Below are 12,699 nucleotides of genomic sequence, written 5' to 3'. Positions count from 1 at the left end.
ACTGTTCAAATGCGGAGTTTTGCACATCGTGTGTGTGTGTGTGTGTGTGTGTGTGTGTGTGTGCGCGCGCGCGCACGTGTGTGTGTGAGAGAGAGAGCGAGAGAGAAAGAGAGAGCACGCGAGAGAGAGAGAGCGAGAGAGAGAGCGAGAGAGAGTGAGAGAGATTTTTGAACATTAAAGCATGTCAACATATTCTGTTACACCAAATACACAAAATAATGATCTTTAAAAAAGCATCATATGACCCCTTTAAAAAGCTGCAATGAGAAGACAAAGTCTCACGAGATGTCGCGAGATGCCCAGGACCAATCAGGAACGCGCCTTCATGTAAACGTACAAAAAAAACATGGCGACGATGTAGGAGAGCACTCTTACCTGAGTACCCAAACATTTTCTGGATTTAAACCAAATATCGCAAAGATCTTTCCACTAGTTCAACCACGTTATGAATACTGGAGCGGTATTGTTTATATCAGTTAAAATAAGTCATGACCAACAAGAGAAACATCGGTGTTCGCCATATATCAGATGCGAGAGAAAGCCGGAGCAGAACTTCCAAAGTTTCCCAGAGCAAAATGAAAACAAAGAGACGAATGATCGGACTCAAACTGTCCCAGTCTCCGTCTTGTCACACTTCATACAACTGTCGCAAAGGTAATACTTTTGTAAGACATAACTTACCAGAACACGTGTCAATCGATCGCAAAGCAGATGGATGTTTCTTCTTAGAAAACTGTATTAAAGTACTGTCGCGGTGTCATTGTACTGAATGATTATCATATTCATGTTATTTGAATGACACTCCAGGGTACTTCAAAGAATAGCATGGTTCTGCAGTGGAACACGTGCAAAGTACTTCTTGTTAGTGTCGACGTGAAATGTTATTAACTCCATACTAACCGTAGTGTTGTAATTATTTTAATTCTCAGATTTTACCACCCCAAAACGCCGACCAAGAGTCCGATTCAACGGTTGTTACAGTGGAGATTCGCCTAATGAGACTGAATCCCCTCAAGACATCATCTGGGATACCAACTCACCATCTCAGAACTTGAATGGCAAGTGTGATCATAAAACTTCCAAGTAGTCTGTATTTATATCCTCTTAAACAATTGTACAGATTAGGGTTCGTTTGATGCCAAACCAAAAAAACAAGATTGTTCATAACTAATAACGAATGATAAGTTTCACGTTACATAAAACGTAAGCTATGCTCTAAGCAGTAAAATGAATTAAAAAGGTAAAAGTGCGTGTGTCCGACTCAAGACATTCATCTCTGTGTTTGTTGTATTATTTCATATTTCCTTGTCTCATGCAATCTATGATAATGGTAAAAACAGTAGATATATTTGTGAACTGATTGCTGTATTGTGTATCAGCATATTTTACAGAAAAATTTAACTTTTGCATACATTTGTAACTGTTCACAGGACAAGGAGGTGGGCGAGTCATTGAAATATCGGAGATTGTCAGTAGAATTGCACCAAAAGTAAGTATTAAGTCAAATATAGACAATAAAATGGAAATGATGGGTGTCATCATGGTAAATGTAAACTATGTTTAAGGTTAAGAAGGCAAATGAAGGGGACTCAGTGCTCCAGTGGATTGGAGATGGTGACATACCCTGCACTCCAGAGATCAGACAGCCCAGAGTCCGGAGGATTTCAGCACGGTATGTGTCCTATTATCAAAGACGTGATGAATACTTGAAAGATGCTGTAAACTTTTTTTTTTTTTGGATCTGTCATACATAATATGACTGTATTACCTGACATGCAACTGTATGCATATTTAATATTATAATTTGAACTTGATCTCTACCGTACAGTTGTAGCACACCAACCATCTCTGCAGCATCTATTTCCCCATTACACCACTGGATCTGAGTTCACCACCGTGACACCGTGAGAAATGTATTGTAGCTTTCAGGATTTTGAGGCTACTGAGAGACTATTTAAAGATAGAGCTCCTGGTTTTAGCAATGCCCCTGTTGTGGTGTATTATTCTGGTCATACCATCCATGTCTAGTGAACTTTGCTGTAGGATTTACTTTGAAACAATTTTCAGACTGAAACTGCTAGGAAATTTCTTAAATAATTATAAAGAAAGGGCAAGTAACATTGAATTTAACGTGAAATGTTGAAGTAGGATGACTAAAATAGTATTTTCTTGTAAAATGTTTGAATAATCTTAATTTAATCTTTTATTAAAATAAAAGAATGAGTCAATGTCAAATAACATTCATGATTACAGAAATCTTTTAAAAATCTAGAAATGTTTTAGAAATGTTATTTTTGTATTCATGTTGGTTTCATTAGTTTTGAAAAATATTTATACCAATAAAGGTTTGACTTTATGCCAATTTATGACTACTTAAGCTTTTTTGGCATTAAAAAAATTATTAAAAATTAATAAAAAAATCAAAAGCTGATCTTGGAAGAGGTGTGCTCAGATCAGCGTATATGTACGAATTGCATTTTCATTGTGTATTTTTGTATTTTTAAATTAATAGAGCCATGCAAGTGACATTATTTGGCATACACGCAGAAATCCCTGTCATATATTTGTGATTTTCATATTTATGTCCCCATCTCTTTCCATTAGGCAGAGCAATGTTGAGGACCTCATGAAACTTGCCAAGCAGTTTGACATCAATATGACTCGTCAGGACAAAGAGAAAAAACAGGAGAGCACAGAAAAAATAAATCAAGTCAATAAGCTACAAAGTGATAGTAAAGCCACAACGGAAAGATCAACATCTGTCAAAGTCTCATCAGAACAACTGACCAGCTGCTCATCTCAAGCCTGTCAGGAAGAGGCGGAGCTTCAGGCGTTGTTTGACGGTCCCACTCAGCACATAAGTGGGAGGCTGAGCCCACCGTCAGTAAACTGCACACCAGAAAGCAAAACTGAACCTCTAGCACCGGCAGAACAAAAGTCAAGTTCTGCAGCAATCAAGAGCGCTCCTGTAGATGCACCTAAAACCACAAAGGTGGACTTTAATGATGACTGGGAAAACGATGACCTTCTGAATGACTCGTTTGTGTTGGAAATGACACAGAACCCAGTACCTTTGAATGTAGCTCAGAAACCGAGCACTGCTCAGCCTAAGTCTTGCTCTAGCAGATGTAATTTTGTGGCCAAGGTTCATCCATCTGTAAACTTCTGCTTAGAGACTCAAAAGAGCACCAGCAAAACCAGCACCTTTACCAAGACACTTCCTGAAGTTAAAACATCTAATCAAAGCACTTTTAGGTCAAAGCCGCCTGCTTCTGCCCAGAATCATGCTACTGACAAGCTGCTAAAGACTTCACCTGTGCACCAAGTCAAGCAGCAAACACATTCATCCCAGAGTACAAGACAAGTCCAGCTTGAAGGAATGACCAAAGATTGTGGAGTTTCAAGTCAGGCTTCTTCTGCTAAGTTTGATGGGGTTTCAGAGGAGGACATGAAGTCTCTGTTTGATTCCGATGGTCTGTGGAATGACGAAGCAGACAATGATCTCCTTTGTCAGGCTTGCGATGACGTGGAGATGTTATCAGCCAGTCAGGAACAGCAAAGACGTAACGAGGAGTACAAAAAACTTGCACATGACAAATCAAGAAGCTTTGCATCTAAAGCACCTTCTTCTTCTGCCGCCATTTGTGCTCAGACTATGGGCATCAACAATAAGAGCCAACCACGAGAACCCACAAAGTCCACGCGCATCTTTGCCCGCTCAAATTCAGTACCGTGTACAAATAGCAGTTCTGGACTTAAACAGGGCTACAGTGTGTTGCCGGCAACTAAAAGTTCCAGCTCTGGATTGGGAAGCCATAGTGCACAGTATTATGGACATGAACAAGGGAAAAGCGGCTTAGGACCCCGGCCTGGTTCTGTCAGAGCTACGGACACCTCACAGACTGTTAGGCCACACAGCGCAACAGTAGGAAATGCTTCTAACGCCCACCATTACACCTTCAAAAGACATCTGTCGGACTCCATGACGCTCACCAACAAAGGTAAGCTTTGTACGTTGTGGCACCTGCAGCACATAAGCTCTGAAATTGCATCATTGAATACTCCTACAGGAGATGACTGTAATAGGCAAGTTTGCTTAACTTGTTAAAGGAATAGTTCAAACATAAATGAAAATTGTGTCATCATTTACTCACCCTCATGTTGTTCCAAACCCCTATTACTTTATTTCCTCCGTGGAATTGAATGTTTTCAGGAATATTCACAATGCTCTTTTCAATTCAGTGGAAGCACACCAGCAGCAGTCTCTTTTTTTTATCTTTTTCTTCTTCTTCTTTCTTTTTTCCAAAAAGACACATAAAAAGCACCATAAAATGACCGTAACTGTCGTCCAGTAGACTCATGCACTCCAAGTCTTTAGAAGCCATTTGTGTGATGAACAAACTCAAGCAGTGCTAATCTTGTCAACAAAGTAATTGGTGAAAATGTTAGTTTACGAAGTGCTTTATTGTGTCATCATTTACTCACCCTCATGTTGTTCCAAACCCCTATTACTTTATTTCCTCCGTGGAACACGAGGGAATGTTTTCAGGAATATTCACAATGCTCTTTTCAATTCAGTGGAAGCACACCAGCAGCAGTCTCTTTTTTTTATCTTTTTCTTCTTCTTCTTTCTTTTTTCCAAAAAGACACATAAAAAGCACCATAAAATGACCGTAACTGTCGTCCAGTAGACTCATGCACTCCAAGTCTTTAGAAGCCATTTGTGTGATGAACAAACTCAAGCAGTGCTAATCTTGTCAACAAAGTAATTGGTGAAAATGTTAGTTTACGAAGTGCTTTTATTTTTATTTTTTTATTAATGAGAACCAAGACAATTGTGCATCATGATGATAACTGAAATGATTTTAATTAAAACTGGGGCCCATTTTTTACCATAAAGTTTTCGTTTGAATGGTTTCATTAAATTTAAATGATCAATTAATTGACATTAAATAATTAAACATCAGTTTATTCAAATTTATTACATTTTTAGGGCCCTATAGGAATCTTTTTTATTCTTCCAAAATTCAGTGTTTTTTTTGTTTGTTTGTTTGTTTGTTTGTTTGTGGATTCTTTTTTAATGGTTTAATTAAAATGAAATGATCAAAAACATGTCAAATCAATGTAGTTCATAAAACTTCAACAAATTAATAATTTACAATAATAGGACCCTATGAACTCTATTTTTTTCCAGAAATAGTTTTCTATTTTGAATTTGTTTTTTCTGGATTTATTTAATGCAAATTTAAAATTTAGTACAGACTTCATATTTATCTTCATATTTCATCTTTTTGCACTTTAATATTAACAGACACTAGCATATTTCACAATTATTGTGATGATTGTACTGCCCTACTTTTGATTTATTAATTTATTGTGATTTTTGTTTGCTTATTAAAGACTAGACAATTGAAAATACTTGATTATACCCTTAAAAAAGACTGTATATGATAAGTCATATTAACAAAAACAATGCATCACATCTTTCTGAACTTTTATTTCAGGAGCATACACATACACAGTGTATATTTAAAGTACCTTGAACCATGAAACTTTCAAGTACCAAAACCCTGAACTTGCACATGAATATAATAGTCAAATGTTCAACAAAATGAGTAGAAAAAATACTTTCTGAAATAAAATAAAGTGCTATGTTACTTTGCATACCGTTTTAGTCATGTTTTCCCGGCGGTGTGTAAAATACAAAGTGTTTCCACACTTAGGATTCAAAACGTGAAGGTGCAGAAAGAATTCTGGAAGAGGTTTGATCCTCTGCCTCCTCATGGTTTTGCTTTCTCGCGCCGGCTTGAAACGTATATGACGTCATCTAATGCAGCAGCACTGCGCACGCAGAACAATCGTTGTATGACGTTATCAAAGCACCGCGAGAGCTACAGAGAACAGACGGCGTCGCATGCTTTCGAATCGCTCTCGCGGCACTTTGATGTCATACACCTACAGTGCTGTGAAAATGTTTTTGCCCCCTTCCTGTTTTTTTTTTTGCATGTTTGTCACACTTAAATGATTCAGATCATCGAACAAATTTTAATATTACACAAAGATAACCCAAGTAAATACAAAATGCAGTTTTTAAAGTCCCCCTGTAGTCAAATATTTTATCCCTTACAACTTATCTTTGATCATCAAAATTACATATTTAAATGTTTTTTCTTGTGAAAATAATTTTCTCATTCCTTAAAATAGCTTGAATGCAACTCTACACCCTTGCCTCATTTACTATACGCTGATCTATGAATATGCAAATTAGTCCCGCCTCCACTCAGTCACACCAGCCAGCGCCTCCTGATCCACTGAACTGTAGTAAACGCAAAACATTGGCATACACGGATAATGACTGATAAAGCTATCTTTTTACTAGCGGACAACTACAGTGAATACTGTAACATTCGTTAAAGTTACTTACTTGACGATGTTGTGGATTTCTGGGTCAGCCTTTGGGAAACTACAGTTTTAAGGAGAAAATACTCAGCAATGGTGTTGATTAATAGATTGGCACATGGTCTGTCTAAAGGCATATTAAAAGCACCATATAGACAAATAAACAACACAAAAAACTTGATTTTCACTACAGGGGAACTTTAAATAATGATTTTATTTATTAAGGGAAAAAATCTGTCCAAACCTGCCTGGCACTATGTGAAAAAAATAATTGCCCCCTAAGTCTAATAACTGGTTGCACCATCCTTGGCGGCAACAACTGTAATCAAGCATTTGCGATAACTGGCAACGAGTCTTTCACAGCGCTGTGGAGGAATTTTGGCCCACTCTTCTTTGCAGAATTGTTTTAATTCAGCCACATTGGAGGGGTTTCAAGCATGAATGGACTGTTTAAGGTCATGCCACAGATTTAAGTCCGGACATTGACTTGGCCGTTTGTGCTGGTATTGGTATATTTTGCATGCTAGTGATAGGAATCTATCCCGTGACGTGATTGATTATTGGATTGTGACGTATCAAACCGAGGGCTTTTTCAAACCACATTTCTGGGTCAGCCATTGGGAAACTACAGTTTTAAGGAGAAAATACTCAGCAATGGTGTTGATTAATAGATTGGCACATGGTCTGTCTAAAGGCATATTAAAAGCACCATATAGACAAATAAACAACACAAAAAACTTGTTTAACAGGAGGGGGCAATTAATTTTTCACGTAGGGCCAGGTAGGTTTGGACAGCTTTTTTCCCTTAATAAATGTAATCATCATTTAAAAACTGCATTTTGTATTTACTTGCATTATCTTTGTGTAATATAAAAATTTGTTTGATGATCTGAATCTTTTAAGTGTGACAAATATGCAAAAAAAAAAAACGGAAGGGGGCAAAAACCTTTTCACGGCACTGTATTAATTTTGCCCTCTGTTGGAATTAAAAAGCACTAACTTCTCCCCACCACCTCTTAGGAAAAGTAAAATAATTAAATATAAATCAATTCTGAGGTAAACCAACCGATTTTTTAATCGTTTAAAAAAGAATCGCGATAGGTGAATCGATTTTTTTTCTCCCACCCCTATAAAACATACTGTTTACAAAAATTACAAGGCCATTTTATGCCTTTATTGGATAAGACAGTATAGTAATCAAACTCAGGTTGGTGGAGGCAATAGTGTTACAATTACTTATTACTTAGCTACAATTATTAAAATAGTGTACTCGACATAAAGTTATTTTTAGGAGATCTCCTTTCATTTCATTCATCTCACATTTTTTTATTGAATGTTGATGCTTGTTTCATGTATAAAATGTTTGAATATTTGGTTTATTGTTGCAATTTCTCGTTGAATAAATAGGACGCCATTTTAGTCAGTAAACTTGACCAAATGTAATGAACATTACAATATGAAATTTGACTACATTTAGATGATGCTTTTGTCAAAAGACAAAAACGGACTAAAACAAAACAATGTTAACACAGGTCCTGAGTTCCCTGAAAATATGTCCCTTGCCGTCACTCTTAAATCTCATTTTCACTTACACATTTTCAAACTTGGCTATTGGTTATGAGAAACGTGAGAACCAATGCTGTTGGTGTTAAACCAAGCAAGTTCGAGTGTTTGGAAACCTGAGTGAGACTTTAGGGATACAACAGAGGGAAATATTTTGAGTATAAATCATTTTAAGTTTGTTTCTCTCGTGACTTATGAAAAAATATTGGTTAACACTTTAGTTTAGGGGCCAGTTCTAACTATTAACTAGTTGCTTGTGAGCGTGCATATTACCAGTGTATTGTCTGTTTATTAGTACTTATAAAACACATATTAATGCCTTATTCTGCATGCCCATATTTCAGATCCCTTAACCTTACCCAATGGACTCTGTGCACAAGCATAGCGATGAACTTCCACTGTCGCCAGAAGTCGGGATATCAGTTTCCGGGTTTCATTTGCGTCGCCCAAAATGTCAGTATTTTCTACATGTCTCCGAGATCTACAAGTAAGAATCAGTGATGTCCATCGTATCGTTAATGCCCGGTTCCCTGCTCCAATACGAAAGCAAAACAAGGGATTCAAACACAATATATCGAGTTATATGCACAAATAGTTTAATCTAATGTGTTATTTCGGCATCTAACGGCTAAGCTAGTTAGCGACATGCTCATTTTAGAAGCTTGTTTTTCTCACATTTTAAACGCAGACAGTTCGTTTTTTTGTTTTTTTTTTGGGTGATAATTGTATTATCACTTGTATTAAACTTCTCCCCCTCTCAGTTTTTAATAAAGATCAGGGCACAGGTGAAGTCATTGGTCATTGTGCTACAGGTCCATTTAAGAACACTTTAGCAAACTTTTTTTTAAAGTACTTATTATGGCAATAATTTTAAATAATATACTTAACTGTAACAAAATGTGATGCTTTCGGACACTTAATTGCACGTTAATTGCAATTAAATGAAAATGTGCACTTTTGTTGAACCACTTAAGTGCATCTTTATGTGTAATTTCACAATTATTCCAGAAACTTTAATTTGATGTTATTATAAAGTGTACTTTTTAAAACTTTCCTTGTTTGTTAAGAATCATAGTCATGAAATTGGGCTCCCTTTTAAGTACACTCAGGTGGCCTGTTATTAAAATTATTAATATTATCTATCTGTAAGTGAATTTAGCATCACAATATTATAATATATTTTCTGAGATTTTCCAAAAAAAAAAAAAATAATTATATTTAACTTGTTACTAAATTATGTGTTTTTTAAGGGTAACTTTAAATGAGTGTTGAGATGAAGGCGAAGGTAATCCAAATGCAAAAACAAGGTCATGCACAATTAAATATTCAGTATTGGATGTTATATACACAATAACAATGATGAATAAAATAAAACCTCTAGTATTGCCCACTTTTTTTCCCAAAAATTGAGATCCAACAATAAGCCATTCCAGCTAAAAACGCTTAATTTGCCACCACTTACCTGCCTGTAAATGTTTTCATTAGATTTGAGGTACATTAAACATGAATGACCTTAGCTGAATCTCTAGGAACATCAGGAACACAGAGTTATAATAAGTAATATGATTATAACATGAACAAGAATGCATGCAGTAACCCGAATGGGGACCAGCAAGGTAAACTCACCTGCCAATTTTAGCCACTGTTTTCATTACGTACTACTTTAAAATTATATTGAACATGAATTACCATGGCAAAATCCCCGGGACATTAAAACGCCGGGTTATTAAAGTAACAAGCTTATAATTGTAGGTTTACCAATCCTAGCTTCACCATACACTCGAACTGTGAGTTTTCTCAGCATCCCTCATTATGGACCTGTAGCACAATGACCAGACAATGACTTCACCTGTACCCTGATCCTTATTAAAAACTGAGAGGGGGAGATGTTTAATACAAGTGATAATACAATTATCACCCCAACAAAAAACACAAACAAACAAAAAAACGAACAGTCTGCGTTTAAAATTGAGAAAGACAAGCTTCTAAAATGAGCATGTCGCTAACTAGCTTAGCCGCTAGATGCCGAAATAACACATTAGATTAAACTATTTGTGCATATAACTCGATATATTGCGTTTGAATCCCTTGTTTCGCTTGCGTATTGGAGCAGGGAACCGGGCATTAACGATACGATGGACATCGCTGATTCTTACTTGTAGATCTCGGAGACATCTAGAAAATCCTGACATTTTGGGCGACGCAAATGAAAACCGGAAACGGATATCCCGACTTCTGGCGACAGTGGAAGTTCGTCGCTACGCTTGTGCACAGAGGCTATACCTAAACTTAATACTACCTATTAATAAGCAGCACATTAGGGGTTTATTGAGGCAAAACTCATGGTTAATGATTAGTTACTAGTGAAAATTGGTCCCCATACTAAAGTGTGACCAAATATTGTGCACAATAAACTGCTTTGATGATATTTGTTGATGTCCTTTGACAGCCACTAGCCATCGTATAGAAAGGAGTAATGGGAAAATTCTTAAATTCTCTTTTTTTTATGTTCCATTGCAGAAAGTCAGTCATGAGGACGAGTAAATAATGTAATTTTAAGTTTGGGATAAACTATTCCTTTATCTCTTATGGTTGTCCTCTGATGTACTTGCAGTAGAAATATGGGTAACATTTTAGATTAGAGAATACTATTCACTGTTAACTAATTGCTTATTAGGATGCATATTACTAGTATATTTATAAGTTTACTATTTAAAGTAAACTTATAAAGCACATATTAATGCATGGCCATATTCTAGATCCCTTAACCCTTCCAAATACCTAAATATAACTACTACAACAACAACCTTACTTACTACCAGTAAGCAGCAAACTAGGAGTTTGAGGGAAAAAATTAAATTAATAATGAATATGTGTTCCCTAATCTAAAGTGTTACCGAAAATTGTTACAAGCGAAAACGTGACTAGTAATTCACTTTTATGCTGCATTAAAGGAACACTCCACTATTTTTGAAAATAGGCTAATTTTCCAACACCCCTAGAGTTAAACAGTTGAGTTTCAAAAAAAATAGAAAATAGGTTAACTTCCATCAAAATAACCAACGTGACCACCTGCTTGCACAGGGAGCGTGCCTTCCGTTGGAAGTTACCTAGCTTGGGACTATTTTCAGGCGCTGCGTAATATCATTGCACCTGCTGCACCCATGGTACGGCAGCAAAGTTACTTGATTATTGCACCAGAATGAGATTATAGTTCCTAGCCATATCGGCCTAGAAAATCGCAACTTTTCATTTTCCGTCGGTCTTAGTACACGATGTAATTACAGAAGAGTCAAGTTTAAAATAGGAAAAATATAGAACCTCTTTGGTCATTTTTGAGCGAGATGCTAACGGTCTAATCAGATTCAATTATCTATGCTAAGCTACAGCTAAAAGTGCTACCGCCAGACCCGGAGATCGGCTGAATGGATTCGAAAACGGTAAAACTCAACTGTTTAACTCTAGGGGAGTTGGAAAATGAGCCTATTTTCAAAAATAGTGGCGTGTTCCTTTAAACATTGAAACTCAGGGATTACAGTTCCCACTTGTAAAAATTCACATCTCCCGGTTACATTGCACAGAACCGTAACAAAACTTTTGTTTTTGTTGTTTTGCAGTTTATATTTCGTCCCATACGACAGCCAGATGTTCGGCTGCTGAGATCGAGAGGAAAAAACGGGAAGCGATTGCGAGGAGGAGATTACGGATGCAGGCTAGCCAAAAAAACGGAGCACCTACATAGAACACCACAGAGGAGCCTGTACTGTACTGAATGCCATGGATGTTTAGGGCTTTAAAAAGGACTAAATTATGCAATGAGGGCTGAGAAACATATAGCTATATATACTAATTAAGAGTTTAACACTAATTTGTCTCTTTGAAGGAGATGTTACTTGAAGATTGCTCATGCTTTTCTGAATAATGTTCTGCAGTGTTATATCTGTCTAACTGCCAAACTAAATGACTAGAGTTACAAAAAAGCAATTTCTCGCACATTACGGTTCCGTTATTACAGCCCAGTATTGTCAGTAAAATTAATGGCAGATGTCTGCAAGCCTTTTTTTTTTCTTCAACATTTGGTGAGGCATTTCTCACATCAGACTTTGAATTATGTCTAACAAATGTGAGGTCACTTTCAGTTGGTCATATGATTGAGTCTAATCTTCTGATTATAGTGTTTCCCTGTTGAAAATGGGGGACAAAAATACTTCAGTAAATTTTCGTAAATCAAGCTAAAGGTCCTGGAGATCGTTATTTTTTTTATTTGTTGTCTTTGTTCCATTTTTCTGTTTAAAACAATTATCACCGTATTAAAAGAAGCAAACAACAAGAAACAAACGTGTCATTGTGTATTGTTGCTTTCAAAAATCTCTTTTAAAACATTTTGAAAGTTTACCGACTGCAATCTTTGGGTCCCTGTCTGTGCCTAGCAACGTAATGACATAATTACATCCAGAAATAGCAGTTCAGATGTCTAAACCTCATTCATAACAAATTACCTTCTTAATGTGTAATGCTCTTGAATATAATCTTTTGAAAATTACATTTAAAAAAAAATTACAAAATTACATTTTCTAGGCTAATGATAAAATATCACCCTCCACACCTGGTTTATTGTATGTCACAATGTTAGTCATTGTGTGCCTCGGGGAATGTGGGCATATCATTGGGATCCGGCCCCGGGCCCTTCTCAGGTGTAAGTCCCGCAGGTGTGTGCATGTTTGGACTCCGCCGGTC

General features: G+C 36.6%; 1 protein-coding gene and 1 long non-coding RNA gene across 2 annotated transcripts in view; one reads left to right on the top strand and one right to left on the bottom strand.

The window, feature by feature from the left end:
* The window catches only part of LOC107702691 (uncharacterized), a 26,544-nt gene extending 25,750 nt beyond the window's left edge, over positions 1 to 794 (bottom strand). Inside the window, exon 1 of the long non-coding RNA XR_001635787.1 lies at positions 682 to 794. This is a non-coding gene — a long non-coding RNA (uncharacterized LOC107702691). The remainder of the gene's footprint in view (positions 1 to 681) is intronic.
* On the top strand, positions 299 to 12,278 carry LOC107702690 (ewing's tumor-associated antigen 1 homolog). Its single transcript, XM_016505086.1, has 6 exons — positions 299 to 654; positions 930 to 1,058; positions 1,431 to 1,489; positions 1,566 to 1,672; positions 2,605 to 4,001; positions 11,580 to 12,278. The coding sequence occupies exons 1-6, from the start codon at positions 489 to 491 to the stop codon at positions 11,702 to 11,704; spliced, it is 1,983 nt and encodes a 660-aa protein (XP_016360572.1). The 5' UTR covers positions 299 to 488; the 3' UTR covers positions 11,705 to 12,278.
* Positions 12,279 to 12,699: the final 421 nt, after the last annotated feature.

The sequence above is a fragment of the Sinocyclocheilus anshuiensis genome, unplaced genomic scaffold, assembly GCF_001515605.1.
Source record: "Sinocyclocheilus anshuiensis isolate Anshui unplaced genomic scaffold, SAMN03320099.WGS_v1.1 scaffold6, whole genome shotgun sequence".
Taxonomy (NCBI): Eukaryota; Metazoa; Chordata; class Actinopteri; order Cypriniformes; family Cyprinidae; genus Sinocyclocheilus; species Sinocyclocheilus anshuiensis.
This window is presented reverse-complemented; position numbering and strand designations above follow the sequence as displayed.

Coding starts and splice junctions, on each gene's coding strand:
- LOC107702690 (XM_016505086.1), top strand. CDS start 489: ATGACCAACAAGAGAAACATCGGTGTTCGCCATATATCAGATGCGAGA. Junction 655..929: donor TTCATACAACTGTCGCAAAG/GTAATACTTTTG, acceptor TTTAATTCTCAG/ATTTTACCACCCCAAAACGC. Junction 1,673..2,604: donor GTCCGGAGGATTTCAGCACG/GTATGTGTCCTA, acceptor TCTTTCCATTAG/GCAGAGCAATGTTGAGGACC.